This window comes from Pieris rapae, chromosome Z (assembly GCF_905147795.1).
Source record: "Pieris rapae chromosome Z, ilPieRapa1.1, whole genome shotgun sequence".
Lineage (NCBI taxonomy): Eukaryota > Metazoa > Arthropoda > Insecta > Lepidoptera > Pieridae > Pieris > Pieris rapae.
Genome location: NC_059534.1, coordinates 8,831,821 through 8,851,811, shown reverse-complemented (window position 1 = coordinate 8,851,811; position 19,991 = coordinate 8,831,821). Strand labels below are relative to the sequence as shown.

Sequence of the window (19,991 nt, the reverse complement as noted above, 5' to 3'; positions counted from 1 at the left end):
AATTATAACTTATTACGAACATACATATATACGTATACACATAATTAAAATTATTAGGCATTAAATAAAATAAAATAAAACATAATTTAATGTTTAAAGTTTAAAGAACTTTATTTCTCATTACAAAAAAAAATATTTTATTTACATGAGATAATATTAATATATATACGAGCGAAATAAACGTCGCCATTAGCCGTCTCAATTTTAATCAACTGTGTTCACTCTAAGATGCATCTCAGTATCGACTTCAATGAGGATGCTAAACATGTTTTTGGTGACATGGATGAAGTAGGAGTAATCTTTTTGCTCTTGCACGCCAAGAACTTTCACTTTTTCCTATTCATCGGAATAATTCTTTTAAAATCAGATTTCGATAGATCAGCGCAGAAGAAATGCAACACAGTGAGGCAAGATGTGCATTTAATCAATTCAGTATCAGAGGAACTTGCCACAATCCATAGTGGAACGATTTAATAAAAAATTAAACAATACCATAACAAATTAAAAAAATAAATAAAATTGATATGGTCGTCGTTCAGTTTTGATCTCGCGTCGTATATAATATGTTGAGTACCACGACGAGAACGTTTTGTCACCACGGCAGTGATTTTACAGGCGAATATAGTACTTGAGATACTATGACCCTGATAAATGACTAATGCAAGATTTATCGCAAGGCAAGTATACACTTGACATCAAGTCCTAGAAGTTTTGGTAATTAAAAACCGTTTCCCTAAGCAAATAGCACTGTTAACAAGAACTGTCACACACTTTAGTTTATAATTTGAAGGAAAAAAAAGTCTGTTAACTCAAACCACGAAACGCGATTTTAAAACTTGAATTAATCACTATATTCTGCACTCGATGTTGTCAATAAAAATTGTTGTTATTACAGCCGGATAAGCATTTTAGACTTAGTATTTTTAAGGATAAATCTATTTATTTAGTATTTTTTGTGGGGACACAATGTTCACGCCGCGACTAAATAAAGAATAAACTTGAATTTATTTATTTAACGATATTAAAACAAGTATATTTAAAACGACTGTTAAAAATAGCGTCCAATTCGAGTAAAATATATTCAGTAAAATATTAGTTTTGGGACTAAGTTTATTTATTTATACTGTATTATCTTATTCAAAAACATACACATAAAAATAAAATAAGTTGTATGTTACAAGTCACTTGACATCATCCCAACAACTCGGTGTGTCCTCAAATGAATTAAGGCTTCACAGCTTAGTAGGGTTAAACCAAAAATTATTTTAATTCAAAGCGAATAAGTTAATAAAATAAACTTAACTAAAGAGTCTTTGCGACTTATTTGTGCACACAGATCGATAAAATCATTCATTAATCACAACAGTCCGTAATTAAAGCGTCATTAAATTAAAATTAATGTTAAAATACTTAAACATTTTACTATGAGAATGAAAATGTATGTTACTAAAATCGTATAAATTGGCATTAATGTGATATAAAATTCAAATACAAAATAATTCGAGATAAATACTGGAAACATTTCAAACATAATCATTTTATTTACTAGCCAATTTCGATAGTCACTTTTTAATTTTATTATATTAATTTTTAACACCTTCTTCGTTAATAAAACGTCAATAGCATATGTTACAATTTAAAATTTGTCCTACAACGATATAGTTCCCGGTGAATAAGTTGTAAAGATGTGGTACTAGGCGAAGTTCTTTCGCCATCTTCCCACGTTACGTGCCGGCATTTATAAAATTTTCATTATAGAAATTGGCCGTTTCTTTACCGAGGTTTATATGGGTGGTATAGTCCATAGTACTGCAGTCTTATCGGCAGACGTCGAGAGGAATGAGAAGTCATCTGGGTGCCATCTTGCTGATATCACCTTATCAGGATGGCGGGCTATGGGGACGCTCGACAGTGCGCAGGTAAGGTCACCTGCGGACAAAATTATTTGCCTATAAATCTTCATATTAACTAAAATTACAAATTATACTGCAGCTTGAGTTGCACTTGCGTGTGTGTGTTATTAGCTTGATATATTGTGTCACATCTTAAGGACCATTATGAGCTACAATGAGTTTAAATCAAATCAAAAATCATTTATTAATATAGGTAACATAATGTACACTTATGAACGTCAAAAAAAAATACATTAAATGCTTCTAATTTTATATTTACTGCCAGTTCTCAAATCAAGGTCGTAGAACGGAAGGGAAGAACTGGCAATAAACTCTCCGCCATTCTTTTTAATTGCCAAGTTTTTTCGCGAAGTATTTTAGTTTAACGGGCAAATTTAATTAGTTACGTAAAAAAGTACGAAAGTATATATTTATATAGTGTAGATCAGTGTTGGCTTAGAGGCTTCAGCGTGCAACTCTCATCCCTTCTGTTGGCTGATCACCTACTTGTCTATTAGACTGACAAATGATCATGAAACGAATACAGAAAAGGGAGGCCAAGGCCTAAAAAGGTTGTAGAGATTTAGTCAATCAATACTTAGGTACGACTTAATCCAATTGTATAAAGAGTTTAAGTAATAGTTTGTCTTGTATTAAATAGTAAGTGCTAACTAACAATAATTTTTAACAAAATACGCTTCGATACTCAATTTTGTTTAGGACTGAAAAGTCAAGATTCACTAAAATAATATACTCAGGCCGTTAAGAGAATGTTTCAAACTGAAAAGTATTTATATACTACATAATATTATGTATTGTTTCGGGTCCGCTACGGACCCGAAACACTCACAATACTCAAATTTCAGATTTAAAAAAATACGCAAATCTAAACCATTCTCGAATCCAATTGATCAAAGAATCATTAAAATCGGACAGCTCAGTGGAGTGTGTAACTAACACACGCAAAGAATATTTATGATATATGAAAAAGCTAAAGCCTGCAAATACAGGGGTCTAGGCTCTGAATATGATTTTGTCCCATTCGGTGTCGAGACCCTTGGTCCGTGGGGTCCTAGCCCGTTAAGGATTTTTAGGGAATTATCAAAAAGGTCACAGGAGAACGAAGAGCTGGCAGCTACCTCGCACAAAGAATTAGTCTAGCTATTCAAAGAGGGAACTTTGGAAGTATCTTCGGAACCTTGCCTAAAGGGACTCCTTTTAATAATATTTTTTAATTATTGAATTTTAAGGTTAGTTATTAGGTATATTTTTATGTATTATGTTACTTGTCTTTATGATACATAAAAATAATTATAACGACAAGGTCAAACGTCTATAAAACCTAATACAACGAATACCAAGCTATTTGCTAAAGTACCCCTTCTAAGCCTCACGAAGGCGTATCATTTACTCAAGTGTATATTTCCATACATAATACGCTCTAGACACGAGCACAGTTAAATTGGACAGTCACCTCTATAACCTGAATGTTAATTAAACCTGCACTAAAATACATTATTCAAAATCTTCCCCAATAAAATTTTATATTTAACATTACGGTGTCTATGAATAAGCGATTTTATGTATTATGAAGAAAGACTTTATCGTCATATTAAAAGTCTCAGCTCGCACTAATGGTAAGATAAATATAAAAAAATACAAAATCCAAACGACTCACTCAAACTCAAATCTTGATTGCATTCCTTATGTTAATATTTTACACGTGACACGTTCTAATTTATTACAATAAGGACCTTGGTTAGTCACAGCAATGTTGTGAGAGGGCATGGTTTATTATAGTTAATTCTATATACATTATATGTTTGCTTTGGCTTCACATTGCGAAAACGAAAATGTACTAAATACTATCAATAAAGTTAACTTTTAAGAAATATCAGTCAGATACTAAGTGCAGTGCGTTTTTTACAGACAAGAGACAAGGTCTGACTTTCGATATTTAATCTTTCCCTAAGCCTCTTCCAAGCATTCTATTTCAGGAGCCCGTATCGAAGGACCAGAATTTTGTTGGTCTCATTTATATCTCTTAACAGAAACGTGCCGTACCTATCATGTGAAACCGATCGACCAAATTCCTGTAATTACAACATGCGCCCCAACCCAAACAGAAACACGATACCCAAGACGTCAAAAACGAAGCGTTATGGACACTACCCCATAGCCGCTCATGAAATCTTAGCCAAGATCGACGTTTCTCTATAATATTGTTACCAGAACCGCTCAGGCAGGATTGATTTCCTTGCGGATATAACTGAATTTATCTCTAACCAATACATTTAGGTCCAGTTTCACTGGATTCTAGTAATATACATTTTATAGCCAAGATAGCCTGTCATTTAAACAATCTCCTAATGCTGACTGGTTTTTATAGCATGTTTCAGAACGATAAAATATTTATTATTTATATCCAAAAATTGTTGTTGTTAATTTAACTTAATGGTTAATTTCGTAATTGAAGAACTCTACTACACATATCTATGATTTTATTTATTTCAATTTAGTTATGCACTTTAATATGAAATAATGAATCTATGGAGCTAGAACCTTCTTAGGTCATGGCCTCAGATTTTAGTATCTGTTCCAAGATCATTTGTCAACCTAAGAGGCAAGTAGGTGATCAGCCTCCTGTGCCTGATACACGCCGTCCACTATTGGGGTCTAAGGCAAGCCGGTTTCCACACGATGTTTTCCTACCGTTCGAGCTAATGTTTAATGCGCACATAGAAAGAAAGCCAGTGCACAGGACAGGGATCAAACCCAGGACCTCTACTTCTTTTTGCACTTTACCTTTAGTATTTTTTTTTTATTAACTGGGGTTGCCTGGAAGAGATAAGGCCGCTATTTATGGAACAAAGAGTTAATTAATAATGAAAATAAAATTATCTTAATATCTATATACATATAATTGTTAACATAATTTTAATTTTAAAAAAATCGCTAAGTTCTGCCTTACATGTCTTTTTCAGTACGTTATTATGTTGCAAGAGGCAACATTGTAACACTATATTGAAGAAAGTGTTATGTCCATGGTTAAGCTCAGAAAATTAAATTTTCTAAGGAAAAAATTGAAAAGGATTTTATCATAAATTGTTAAGCAAAGAAAAAGCAATCAGCACACACGCAAGAATATCTTTGTAAAAGCTTTTTTTATCGTTGACTTTTGAGATATAAAAATATTCCGAAGCTACGTATATAATTTTTTCAATAACAATAAAGTACTAACCTTATAACGTTATTAGACAAACTAAAAAGTACCTAGTCAATAATAAGTGTAGAATAAATAGAGCTTAACGTAAATGAAATCGAGTGGAAAACAATATCCTATTCAACACGTAAATCTTCGCAATGGATTTGCTTTGAATTTGTCGAACTAATACAATAGAGATATAGTAAAGTAATTGAAAGAGATTCAAATTTGCGATCAAGTCGCTTTTACGTTTCGTATACACGCTAGGTGGTAAATTTGTTCGAATACAGTTCATAATTCAGAAGTGACTATCAACTAGTCACTTTAGAAAATAACCGAATTGGTTGAAATGTGTTCGTCACCTTTTACAACCTAAAAGTATATCCCTTATTTGCCACTTTACAACATTGCATTTTACATGTTTGCCTATAACAGGACTAAAGAGTTCACCAGCCTACCGCTGATTGAAAACTCTGAAAGACATGACTACACTAAAATAACGAGAAAATAAAGTAAACTCTATAAAAATAAAGCATGAATATTTGTAGATGTGTGTAAAAGAATTAAAATTAATCATCATTAAAGTAATCAGGAACCATAAAAATAAAGTAATAAGTAATATTTTGAACTAACGATAGTATTTCTGATTGAAACTATAAAAACGTCTTTATCAATTGTGAACGTGTGAATTTAACGAAATGTACAGAACATGTGGTTTTAAATTGCTGTTTTACTTAATTAACGACTATTATGTGACATCACAAGCATTAGTTTTGCTTTAAGGTATAAACAACTAGTTACATATTATTCATTAGTCGTATGCAACTTTGTATTTATTCATGTTTCATTACAATTTAAGAAATATTTAGAACATGTAATTGCAACCGCCTTAGCGGCTTAGTTGTCCACGGTGTCTTAAGTCATTTACTTGCTTAAAAACAATGGTCTATTCTAAATTTCGGGATTTCATAACAAAACGCCCTTATCTAAGTTATTATAAGTAGTTTTGGAATAGTGGTGTCTCTTTCTGACTGTCAACTATGAAGTCTGTGTTTACATCCCGGCTGGGCACAAATGGCTACTAAATAAGAATAATCAAATCTATATAATAATACCGTCTGGTAAAGGTACGCACACAGAAATGGAAGTGAATCAAGCTATAAAAGATCATGGGGTTGTGTCACCATTGATATATTGAAGTGAGATAAATAGTTATAAATAGATATTGTATATATCTACCATATCGTGTTTGTGAACAAAGGTTCAACGATATCAGACAATTTGAACATTAATTGTCTAGAGCCCGACAGTAACATTTACTCAAAGCCACAGTTTGATTTCTCACCAATTGACACGCCATAAATTACATTGATGGATTGGAGATTGATTGGGCACAAAACGATATTTGCATAGGATGATATTGCATGTTGACGCATATTGTTGAGAAATTTTGTATAACGTCTCGCTTACCATTGCTGCATTGGAAACTTTATGCATAAATTTTTTATTTAAATCTCATCGTTTTTTCATATTACGAATTACCAAACCAAAGACGAATGTAGTAAAACATAATTCGTAAATAAAAATAAAGTAAAGTTGTATTATATAGAAGAAATGCAGTATCGAACAGAAAAATAGTAGTAATACAATCAACCAGCACAAAATCAAATCCAACCAAATTGAAAAGGACAGGCAACCAGATACATTATTTTAATAGTCAATACTTACTTAGCGCAAAGATGTAGTTTGGAGTGGAAATATCTATAGCAATTGTATAAACGAAATATTCTACAAATAATAGTTAAGACAATTTATAGAAATCATCGTAAAAATAGTGTGTATGACTATTCCGCTCTTGAGATGTATAATTCAATTAAGAAACAATACCTAAATTCTCATGTCTTCCTCAAACACTAAATAACTAAGCAAAAAGGTTAGTCTACATCACAGGAGACCGAAGAGCTGGCAGCTACCTCGGACAAAAAAATTAGTGTAGCTATTGAAAGTGGGAACGCTGCTAATATCTAAACCTTGCCTAACATAATATATTTTAGATATATTATGATATATCTTATTTTTAAGGTTTCCTATTAAATTATTTATACGTGAAGCAGGTATTGTGAGTTTAAATATAATAAATATTCAACGTGTATTTCGTGGATGGAATTTAGTTACTCTGTCTCATATTTTATTTATTATGTTGGTTTTTGTTTGTAATTAGATTTTTGTGTTTTTGTTTATCTGTTTTTCAATAATTTAATTTTTTATTTTAATTGTTATAATATTTGTTTCGTTCAGTGTATATATCTGATAGTCTAATATAGTATGGTAATTAGTGTTGCTGACAGAAATGTAAAGATTGGCCGGGCCTATTTTTGATTAAAGTGATCGTGTTTGTACAATATAAAATGTTGTTTTCTTAGCCCAAATTTTGGAGTTTTTTTCTTAAAAGTAATAAGAAATGCTGTGGATAGTCATAAAAAATAATTAGATGAGTGAATAGCGCTCTGAAGCAATTCATAGACTATCTATTTACTACTCACCCTGTAAGTCCGTAAGCACAACTCGGCCATCATATCCCGCAGTGAGGAGATAATACGCGCCAGGTGAAAAGCGTACACTTCTGACATCACTCGAGTGAGGCGTGAAACGTTGTAGGGAACGCGAGCCACGTACGTCGTGCAACGCGCACGACCCATCATCGTGACCACACACTAGGAGTCTGCCACTCGGATCCACTGCTAGGGATGCTACAGCAGAACCCTGGCGAATAAAAATCGTTTATATCAAGATATATTATTGAGGGATTGCTTTTATTTGTTTGCTGTTTAGAAATCGAACGTTGTGTGTTATATATTTAACGGCCTTAATGTGAGGCACAGATCAAATTGCAAAACATGTGCGTCAAATAAATATTAATAAACAAATGAATTTTATGCCAATATTACTTGGAACGTGAATGAATACAAAAGAGGTAAAAGTAATGATCACGTGTCGTTGACAAAACCTAGATTTTCGCGTGCTCAAAAAACTATGGCAAAGTCCGGTGTGACAACCAACTGGGCAGCAATCACGTTTTTATGAAAAAATGCACTTAGTATATAAAAAAACGACTATTTTTTCTTATTCGTCAGTGTTTATCCTTACTAAACTCGGCTAAGCTCGGCAAATTGTCAATAATAATAATAGTTATTGATGTAGGCTTTAACAAGAATACATATTCTAGAATACTAATAAAATTGTTAAAATTTGTGCTAAAATTAATGTTTTGAATTAGATGGAATGATCGCATTGGAAACTATGGAGGAATTTCTTCTCAATTTTATACGGCGTTCATTTGTTTAGTTTAATTGATTTAATTATAACTGTACGAATTGGACATGTATCTTAATTTGATAATATTATCGATGTACTTATAGTATTTGGCGGTTTCTACCGAATTACACATAAGACAGATAAAAAAATAAATATTGCTAATTTGAACATTTTGTAAGCTAAATGAGTAAACAACAATTGATTAAGTAGTATAGTATACATACTTTGCCAGGGTGTCCCATCGGTGGTGATATTACATTGACGCAGCCACCAGTACGTAGATCCCAGAATCTGACAGTTTTATCCTGACTGCCTGATACGAACATCGCACCACCCCAGTTATACAGAGAGAGTACATGTCCCGAATGACCACTCAGTGCCTAAAGACAAAATATAGTTTATTTACTAGGTCCGGACTTTGTTCGTTGCACTAACAGATAAGCAAATATTTAATTTTAACTTAGTTGCAGAATATAATAGGAAAGCGTCTCTGTTATTCTACGAAACTACATAGAGGAAAGATATATTGTTTGCATTGAATAGACTCCAAAACAACTCAAATCAAATCATAATATATATATATTATATAATTCATCTAGGTAAACAAGTACACTTATGAACGTCAAAAAAATTAAATTAATTGCAAATTTACATTTACTACCAGTTCGCAAGTCAAGGGCGTGGAGCGAGCAAGAAGAACTGGCAAGAAACTTTCCGCCACTCTTTTCAATCGCCAAGTTTTTAATACAAATTGCTTGAACTGGAGCAAATCAATCCCAAGGATTTGGATCATTTAATTAATTTACTTTTAACGAGGGCTTTGAATTTATTTAGTAATAATTCTCTAATTTCAACTCAAAGACAACGGTCGGAATAAAAAAAAATGTCACCAATGTCATCCTTGATGAACATAAACTGTAAAATATTTACAGAATGTTAGGTATCAGTAGGAAAACTTTGAAAGTATATCGTATACTCTGCGGAAATTATTGAAAGTAGAGTAAGATGCTGTACTGCAGTTTTGTAGAAAAGACATCAATATATATGTACGTCACGATACCATCGTCTATAATATATTTTAAAAAAAACTCTACCGAAGGAAGCCAGGTCTGTTTAGTAGCATGAATAGTTTTATCGACGTTATGGATTTATTAAAGTCCAACTAGTTAAATAGTAACGTCTCTTGCAAAGGCGAATGTGATAAATAAGGGCGAAATATTTAAGAGTTATTAGTCTTAGAGTAATGTAATTAATACTTTATTTATTTTCAATTATGGACACTAAATATCATTTATTCAATTAAGCTAATTACGTATCAGTTGAAGCGCCTATCACCTCCGAGTGGTTTTGCTTTGAAAATAAACACAGGCGCTAACTTTTTCAAATTTGGCATGTACATATTTGATTAACAAAACTCTCCCTCGTTCTACAATTACACTAGACTAAACTATTTTATCAGCTTTCAAACTATGAGATGTTGCGAATGCCACAACGCTTGCATACAATTTATGGAATAGTTCACATTTAACATGTTACGTGTACTTTGAATTCTTCGTTAAAGTATATATTATTTCCTCGTTAATCAATTTTAAAAACATGCACTGGAAAAGCACATAAAGCGCCAATTCATTTAAAGTAATAACGATAAAAAACTTGATTTTGTTTTGTACTGTGTTTGGAGTCTCCTGTATACTAATAACTATACTTCATTAAAATTAGTCCTTTTACAAACGTACCTGGAATGGTTTTCCTGTAGCACAGTCGGTGACATAGATCTTACAATCGCCGGCACCACCGCTAACAAGAAGACTGGTTTTGTTCGAGGTATCTTCTATGAAGCAGACATCACGAACTGTGCCATCGTGCATCGTTAGTTCAACCTGTTAATACATATCATTAAATAAGAAAAAATCGTAACTCGAAATACCGACTCAAAACGCTTTTATTCATAAAATATATGTTCTTACAAAGCATTACAAGGAGAAAAGTTCACAATTGGTTTGGAGTAGGCGTGGCACGTTCATCTTCGTGTTGTTGTGCTTACAAATTAAAGAAACCACTGTCCAATGTGTTATTGTTTAGTTTTCAAATAGTTCTGAACTATTTGAAATAGCGGAAAGAACAATTTAAAAAATCCTAGAAAGCTCAAAAACTTTTAATCTTCGTACGTCCTTTGACAGTTTGAGCAATCTTAAATCATATGTCTTATTTCAAATGGCATTGCATTAAACACGAGTTTGAAATATGTTGTAGTTTAGTTTTATGCTGTATTTTCAGTAAAAAAGATTAACTCATTTTTAAATGTAATAAAACTCATTTCGGAAAAGCTAAGATATTTCTTTGCATAAATTGGAGAATAGCCTCAAAATGTATAATATAAAAATATATATGAGTTTTTATTATGTTATATTTGTTATCATAGTAGTTGACACATGCACCCGAAATGATTTTTAATCGATCTAAAAACTCAGCGATTTTGCTCTCTCTTTACTTGGCAGCTCATGTCTGAGCGTCGTGGTCAGCAACGAAGCATCTAGAGCGGACTATCTGCTTCCATCGGTTTCTGTCCAGCGCTTCTCTTATGACACTGTATAGCTTTGAAGACGATGAGTCTTTCAATTGATCGGTCCATCTGGTTGGTGAACGGCCACGTGATCTTTTGCCTTCTGTGTTACCAACCATGATCAGTTTCTCCAAGTTCTCATCGCCTTTGCGCATTGTATGACCGAAACACGATACGATTCGTTGTAGGCATACGGTAGACAAGCGAGTTCGTATGCGACAGCTGCAGCGTTCCCAAAATCAGATGACATCAAAATCAACGTGTCATTTTTAGGCATATATTAGTAACCCGTGGCACTCAAACGGTTATACAAAATTTTCTATAGACAAATGTATCGTTAAGCGTCAACGTAACCGCAATATACTTTGAAAACTTTACATCTTGACAATTCCATATCTCCTTTTATAAAATCTGCATTCTCTTTACGTAATATTGAAATATGCAAAACAGAACAAGATTCTTTTGGTAAAGTTATTCCAAGTAAAGCGAGTCGAGTGGCTAATTGCGCGTTCTCTCTGTTCATACAGTGAAGGATAGACTTTGTGTGGAAAACGGCAAGTAAAGGATAAGATACAAAAGTCGACTTGTGTCTATGTCCAAAAGTAGGCTAATCGACTGTTTGCTTCAATAATTAGCAGATGATGTGACGTAGAAGTAAATTGACAAGCAAAGTATTGATCAAACCTTACTCAGGTTTTGTTTATACATACCTAGAAACTCAATATCGTGATCAAATTTAAATGTAAATGAATCACGTCGGTAACTAGAAATAATAGTAAGTTACATAAATTAAAACTTCGACGTCGCGAATAAATATCAAACTATGTATTTCCTACAAATTATAACTTCCAATCAATAGCTAAGATCTATTACATAAATTCAGCGTTCAGTGTATATAATATTTAAAAATCTTCTAATTATGTCAATGTTTGCAAAGGAGTTTCATTATTTTTTGTAGATTGTATCCAAAATATACGACTAAAGATCATATAATATTTAGACAATGATCATACCATACGAGGGAGAAATCTCCAATCGACAGTCTTACTTTTGATTTTTTATCTAGTAAAATATACTTTACTCAATACAATTAACTCGACAATTTTACATTTATACAATTAAGAATTGGTCGTGAATCAAGTATTTAAAACACAGTATGTGAAAAGTAAGTATACAATATAAACAGAGGCAGTGAATTTAAATTACGCACTCCGTTTATGACGCGATATTGACAAAGTTAGTAATTACTTCGTTTTAAATATAGACATTACTGTACTTTGACTTGAAGTTAAACATTCATGTTTGCAAAATAAATAGGTTTTATTATTTCCATAGAACGAGTTCCCACACAAAAATAATACCGTCTTTCGTATCACTAAGGGAAATATACTTTCAGACTAAATAATAAATATTGTTCAATAAGTTATCTACGACCCACCAGCGATTTAATAATTCACGAAGGCCGCTCGAGGAACAAGCAATGTTTCCGCCACTGAATTTATTTAAAGTATACAACCTGCCTACTTTCAATATTACCATTTTATTCGCAATAAAATCACCGTAAAGATAACGCTTTTATATTACAAGCTTCTACACACAGTTTTGCTCAGACAGAAACTGGGTCGCACGGATAAAATAGCACTTACATAAATGACTAATATGTAGTAGGTATACGCAAACTGAGCGATATATATTATATATATGTTTGCATAACATTCAAATCAAGTCTATTAAAACTAAAGCCTCTACAAACGAAATTGACATTTGGCATATTTTTTCGAAAACAATTAGGTATGTCACACGATAAATTTAAATGAAATTTTCTAGAAGACCGACGCAAGAATCCTTTTGCGTATTCTATTCGTTACAATTACTGAAATTGGACTAATAAAATGATACTACAGCTAAGTGAATTGCGTGGATGTTTGTTCGAGAGTTGTTTCGAAATCTCGATAATAATATTCAATGTCATTACAATTTATGAACCATTTTGCTTCAATTAAATTATTATATTTACAAAAACATTACACCAATTTATTTATTTAAACGAAGCTACGATAATATCATCAATCATCAAGTATGTAGTCACACACATATACACATACGCTCATTATTAATATATATTTCGCTTTTTCTCTCTCTATTTCTCTCAGAGCTCTTTATTAACATTATTTTTCTCTCTCTATTTAGACCGTTTGAATTTATTTATTGTATTACAATTTGTCAATTTAGTATTTCAGGCTAGAAGTAAACCTTATAAATAAATTTATTATAAAAGCACAATTAAGTATTTGTAAACGCTTTCCATTTGGCGAATCATACCAAAACATTTATAACTCATTTATACAACGGCTCATTTATGAATAAACTGTAAATTTATTTTATAGATTAAAATATACTTTCAAACGCAGAAGCTAATTAAAATTGGTTGTCTCTGATAGCGCGAAAAGGTAACCTTTTCCCTACCTAACCCTTTAATCAACGCTTGATTCATTGAGGTTTTCATACTGATTCCGAAATTCAGAGTTGACATTTATTTTCAATATCGGATGATGTATTGAGAAAGACAAATGTAGTCACTGGTCAATCGTATATTTAAAATTTTTATTGACATTGCATCTTTATTCTATAGATAATATAAAAATACGTACGACGTATTAATAATAAGTCACTTTTATTACGATGTAAATTATTATAGGCAATAGGCAGACTCGGCCAAGCGTTGCTGTGGCTAAGGTTTTTGTTATATTACATAGTAGTGAACTATTCAAGGGAGGTAGGTAGGTGGAGGTAAGAGAGGTAGGAGAGCTTATGTGAAAGGTAGATATATTATGCGAAACGTTGGTACTTTTAACACAGCGCCATCTGTTAGAATTGTATCAAATGATAAACAAAGATTTGCAATAAAATAATACCTAACTTTACAATGATTTTCCGGTACCGATTTATAAGATTTTGTGTACTGTATTATTTCACTAAAGTAGCACAACTGCTTTATTTAAGCGTACTCAATAAGTTGCGTATTGGTCGAATGTCGTGGGCCTGGCGATCCTGCAGTAGCAGGTAGGAATTGGCAAGTCATGCTTTTTTTCTATTTGCTTTCATTGTGAAGGAAATTGTTGGGTGAAAAAAAAGAGTAAGGCATTGCAGTCTATACTTGTTCTATTGTTACGTATACTTAGAAATCGTTAAAGCGGTTAATTACTTTAGCGTTATATTAAACTTGACTAGGCTACATATAGCCCGAAGGTAGCTTTCTCTTTCCCGACAAAATTAGGCATGTATGACGTATTGTCTAACTATTTAAACAATCATCTGCCTTAAAATGATTTAAATAAACAGAAATGTGTGGCGTGCCGTTGCCAAGACCTAAAAAAACTTAAACTATAAATATGAATCCATACAAAAATAAAGTAGATACAATTTTTTGAAGTGAAACTTTTTTAGGCGCATGACGGTAATTTTTTTACGAAACGTCACGAAGATGTGCAGCGTTTTAGTCGAAGAAAAGGGAGAGAGCGATTGAGGCCTAATGAGAGTGAGAAAGGGACGTGAATAAAAAATACACGCTATTGGTTGATGTAATCGCTTAGTACTCATATATTAGACTAACTTTAGAAGGAAATTCTGACGCATATCGTCTTGTGCAGTAAACGCAGATTATTTATTTATTTAATTATTATCATTAGCACGTACGTGTAAACAGTGTGAATATATATATACAAACACATGGAGTAATCATATACTGGTACATGCTCATCTATTAGGGCTTTTACCTTAGTAATAATTAATTTACAAAGAAATTTCACTTCTCACACGTGTACTTTGCACGCACTTTTTAGTAAAAAATTTACTAATGTATTAACAATGACAGAATTTTAATGCCCATAGACAATTTAATGCGATTTCATTTTTCTATTATTCCACTATATGTCATCGAGTGAAACCCAACCCCTAAGGTATAGGATAAATCACGCGCGACCTATTAAGTCACGAGGGCGATTATTGATGACCACAAAAATGACCTATTTATTTACTTTCCTATGCCAGAACAATATTAAAATATTATACATAACCAAACTTGCCTTACAACTTTCTTCTAAGTTTTAGGAATTAGTTCTTTATTCATAAACTTCAAAGTTCAAGCATATTTTGTTTACCTCTGTAAAAGCCAATTAGCAATTTTTCTAGCGTAGTATAAATTCATGAAATAGCTGTTGGATTGGGGTAAATTATATACACGATTACAACACCAATTTTAAAATTGAGTTGTACGTTTCATGTTTTTAACATTAAGAGCGGCCACACGATGCGGTAACTGTGCGGTGCCGCAATGTCATCCTACATACAAATTACTTTACCATGTCACACGACGCGTCGCACCGCAAGCGCGTGCGAGACGAGGCGGGGAGGGGTAAAATATATTGCCACACCGCAATTCCCCTGTTTTTTTTTTTAATAGAACACGGGGCATAGGGGCAGGAGGCTCACCTGATGTTAAGTGATACCGCTGCCCATGGACACTTTCAATGCCAGAGGGCTCGCGAGTGCGCTCTTTTCTTTAGCATTTCGACTTAGGGCGAAATGCTTCGGAAATATTTCAGTGGGCAGCTGGTTCCACAAAGTGGTGGTGCGCGGCAAAAATTGCCTAGAAAAACGCGCAGTTGTGGAACGGTGGACGTCGAGGTGGAATTTCGCATTCTGCCTCGACGTTCGATGATGATGTGTGGCAGCCTATAGCTCGAAATTAATTGCGGTGCGGCGCCGCACCTGTAGCTGCCTATCGATATTATAATAACTATATAAAAATTAGATTTTCCATCGCTTGAACGTATGACGATTACGAGAAAAAGTTAAATTTAATATTGAAAACTTTCTTAACAAGTTATGAGACTCTTATCGCTGACATTTAAAATACTACGGTTAAATTACCCAACAAGGTTTCATTTTGAATAATGTAAGGAATTTATTTAATGAATGTTTAGCATGGATTTACAAAATATGTTCGCTGATTATTTACTTAGTGAAAATATTGGATCGCGTTTATTTATTTGCAAAGTTGCAAAGGCTCGCATTTATGAACAGTATATTGAAATCCACAGCGTAAAATACGCTCCAACGAATTCGGATCGTCCAATATATTACTTCCGCAATTAAAAACGGGCCTTTTAACTAACAGATAATTAATAGAAACTTCTAGACAGCCATTGACATACTGTAACTCTAACTTAATGCAGCTCGCAGATTAGATTATAATAAGCCTGATATTACTAATAAATTATACGATCCAAGTGAAAGTAAACATAATTTATTTCCATGTCGATCAAAGCCGACAGAAGCCGAGTTAATAGCTATTACAGATATCAATATACAGGGATCATCATCAACATAGGGATTTTTATTTAAGACATTTAAAAAAAATTGTATTTATAAGTATGTATTGAATCAATCTACCTGCATTTTAATACAATTACATAAGACATTTGGGCAATAGGTGTTCAATTGCAATTCAATACACCGTTAACAAAGTCAACATTGCCCATGCTAGACTAGGTAAAGTAATTATTTTTGGGAAAAGGGATACTCTTCTTTAATTATTTCCCAGAGGCTCTTTTATCTCTGCCTTTTCATAAATTGAAGAAATGTATTAATCAAAACCTGTATAAAAATGCTTACTATAAAGTTAGCGATTATCTAGTTGATAAAAGGGCCTGGGACTAGTGCTGGGCAGGCTACTATAAATATTAATTGGCCATATTTGTTTACAATAAGTATTGTTTGATAATTTGCTTTTTTTAAAAGAGTACCGAGAGTTTTTTACACCGGCTTTTTCTCACGGCCTGATGCATGTCGGCATGTCTTCTTTGTCAACGAGTAGGGATGCCTACAAGTTCAAATTAAATGACGAGGAATAAGTGATACCTTGATGATCTTATGTTCCAAAATAAACGTATTTTTTTATTACTACTAAGTATCACGTTTGGAAATTCATATAAAATTGTTACACGTAACATCTAAACTCTCATGCTAGTCAACACACACGTTAGAATTAGCAATTTTTAAGAAAAGTTTAAGCAATTTAACATCTGGTTTCGTGATACTCGTGTCGGACATTATTGTAATAAAGTGTAGTTATAAAATCACATATGCACCTACCGCCTAGGCAGTCTTAATAGGACGGACGGCGTCGGGCGCTCGACCAGATAAGACGTGTTGCCGGTTGAGCGCTGCGAGCGAGTGAGCGTGAAAATATTGCGTTGAGTACGCGTATTAATTAGTGAGTGTTTTAAAAATGTCGGTAGGCGTTAGCTACCGTCATTTATTAATGAAGGTGAATTAGTTGGAAAACTATTGTTGTTTTCTTTGTGTTATACCACACAATTATTAAAAATGGAAGACGTACAAATGAGTGACGGAACCCGGGAGATGACAGGTTCAGACACGGAAACAGAGGAGACACAATGGAGAAAAACTATCCAAGTTGCTACTGTAGGCTTGAATAAGGCACGTGAAGCATTAAAAGCGACACAGGAATCAGATGTACAGGAAGAATCTTCGGTGGAGGAAATAAAGGAATGGGTTTTTCGACTATCTGAAAGAATTGGTGTGCTTGCATTAAAATCGGGAAACACAAAACCAAAGTATGTAAAGGAAATGAAAGCAGCAGCGAGGGATATCAAAGAATTAGCTACATATCTTCCTCTACAAAATCAATCGGAGGAAGTTATTCGCCTAAAAGCGAAGTATACTGGGGTAAAGATGCGCTTGGAGGAATCAAAGAAAGAGATAGAGGTACTTAAGAAGGAGCTTCTAGCCCGGTCTGATAATGGTGCTGAAGGGCTAACGGAGGTTTTAAAATCATTTGGGAAAGATCTGAAAAGCGAAATTATGCATTCAACTGAGGAACTTTTGAAGAAAAAATTGGCGAATATAGAAAATAGGCTTTTACCTAAACAGTTAAAGTCGAAGTCGGACCAAACAGTAGTTGATCAATCGATAAAGACGTTGGATCTACAGACCTCACCGGAGGGAACTACACGCCCAGGTTGTTGGGCTAGTGTTGTTTCGAGGAAAGTAAATAAAAAGATAGTGCAACATGAGGCGATCCCACCCAAAGGAGGGGCATTGCTCACTGTACCCCGGTCAGCAGCAGTACTAGTGACATTAGAAAAGGAAGCTAAGGAAAATGGTGTTACATATGCTGAGGTTATTAAGAAAGCAAGGAAGAGTGTAGCTTTACCTGAGTTAGGCATAAGTCACATAAACATCAGGCGGGCAGCTGCAGGTGGGCGTCTTATTGAAATAGAAGGCGAGGCATATAAAGAAAAGGCAGATTTACTCGCCAGTAAATTAAAAGCTGCGCTTCTTACAATGGCGAGAGTTAGTAGGCCAGAAAAAATGGTGTGTCTCAGGGTTAAAGGCCTTGACGATGCAGTTACTGCCGAGGACGTAATTGCTGCCCTGTCGAAAAATGCAAACTGCGCAGCAGATTTAATAAGGTGTAAAGACATTGAAAGGCGATACAGAATAAGAAGTGTGCTTGTTCATTGCCCAGTTGCAATAGCAAAAATAATTCTGGAAGGAGAGTGCATAATAGGATGGAGTTTGGTGGAGGTAGTTCTTTTAAAAGTACCCCCATTGCGCTGTTATAAATGTTTGGAATTAGGACACACACGTTCGTCATGTACATCCACGGAGGACCGTAGCAATGTGTGCTATAGGTGTGGAAAAGCTGGACACAAATCTGTCAGATGTGACGAAGCACCACATTGTGTTATATGTGCAAGCGAGAACATGGTGGCGAATCACGTGTTAGGTGCAAGAAATTGCAACCCTACTGCAAAGACTTCTCAGGCGATGTCAATGTAATGGAAGATGGTTGCTACAGCAGCCAGTCACGGGGTCTCTTGGTAGAATGCTTACGCGAGCCCAAGTTACCCCAACAGTGACTTGATTGGTGGGAGGGGTTTAGTGGGTAGGGCTTTTAGAGCGAGTCCCACACTCTGTGCGGAAATGCATTCCCCTCAATAAACAAAAAAAAAAAGGCAGTCTTAATAGAGATAAGCCGTGGCCGAACCGGTAAAGAACTTTATTTATATTCTAAGTATATCTATAGAAAACAGTCCGGTTCATTTTTCAATTATGACAAATTAAATAACTACTAACTTTCTTCAAAAATATGTCCTATATAAATAATAATTTGAATTCAATCACTAGACGTAATTACTTGTACTTTTTATACAGCATGTATTTATAATACAATGGAGAAGGAATATAAAAAATAATGATACACGACCTTTATCTTGCTCATTGGGGTAAATCTTTTACATAAATGAAGCCTTTAATCTCAAACCACCTTTTACATGTTTTTAGTACTCGGTACTGGATTACTTTGATTTAAAAAGTTGATTCGCATTTTGGTTTCTCAAAACCTCAAAAAACATATAAGATACGTTGAAAAAAAGAGTGATCACCGAAATATTTGTCAATAAACGACTCCAAATAAACGTAAACAAATGAATACAAAAATCTAATTAGTATATCACAACTTGTACTCACTTCTTGTCCTTCCAGATTGCAGTTATTGCTGTTAAATCTCATCAACTTTACTGTTTTGTCGTTTGATCCTGTCGCAAGTAGATCCCCAGCTGGGCTCCAAGCTAAGCAGTAGATGCTGCCCTTATGATGTTTCGTTCTCTTTAATAAGACCTGCGGCGCTGACGGAGTGCTAGTATCCCTAAAAAAGAAAGAAATATTGAAGGCTTTCAATACACAGTAATTTAATAATGTAACGAGTTTTTTAAAGCTCAACTAGAAAAAAACGAATGCTTCCACATCAAAGTACTTTCTGTTGTTATAATAAAAGTTCTCATATCATTATTTCTCTATGGATCTTGACAATAGCGTACATCATTTAGCTTGCATCACAATCGACTTATTCAACTAATATTTCCAAAATGCTGAACGGATCTGACATAATAATACCACGTTTAACTATTCCGATTGATTTATTGAA

At 33.7% G+C, this 19,991-nt stretch overlaps 1 protein-coding gene across 3 annotated transcripts in view; it reads right to left on the bottom strand.

Moving 5' to 3' along the window:
• Positions 1-1,572: 1,572 nt before the first annotated feature.
• The window catches only part of LOC110993976 (WD repeat-containing protein 47), a 47,409-nt gene continuing 28,990 nt past the window's right edge, over positions 1,573-19,991 (bottom strand). For all 3 annotated transcript variants that reach the window (XM_022260426.2, XM_022260427.2, XM_022260428.2), the window contains 5 exons: positions 19,535-19,712; positions 10,149-10,292; positions 8,637-8,792; positions 7,641-7,860; positions 1,573-1,929 (listed from right to left, as the gene is read on the bottom strand). In XM_022260426.2, coding sequence (XP_022116118.1) covers positions 1,784-1,929; positions 7,641-7,860; positions 8,637-8,792; positions 10,149-10,292; positions 19,535-19,712 — 844 coding nt within the window. In that variant the 3' untranslated portion in view covers positions 1,573-1,783. The remainder of the gene's footprint in view (positions 1,930-7,640; positions 7,861-8,636; positions 8,793-10,148; positions 10,293-19,534; positions 19,713-19,991) is intronic.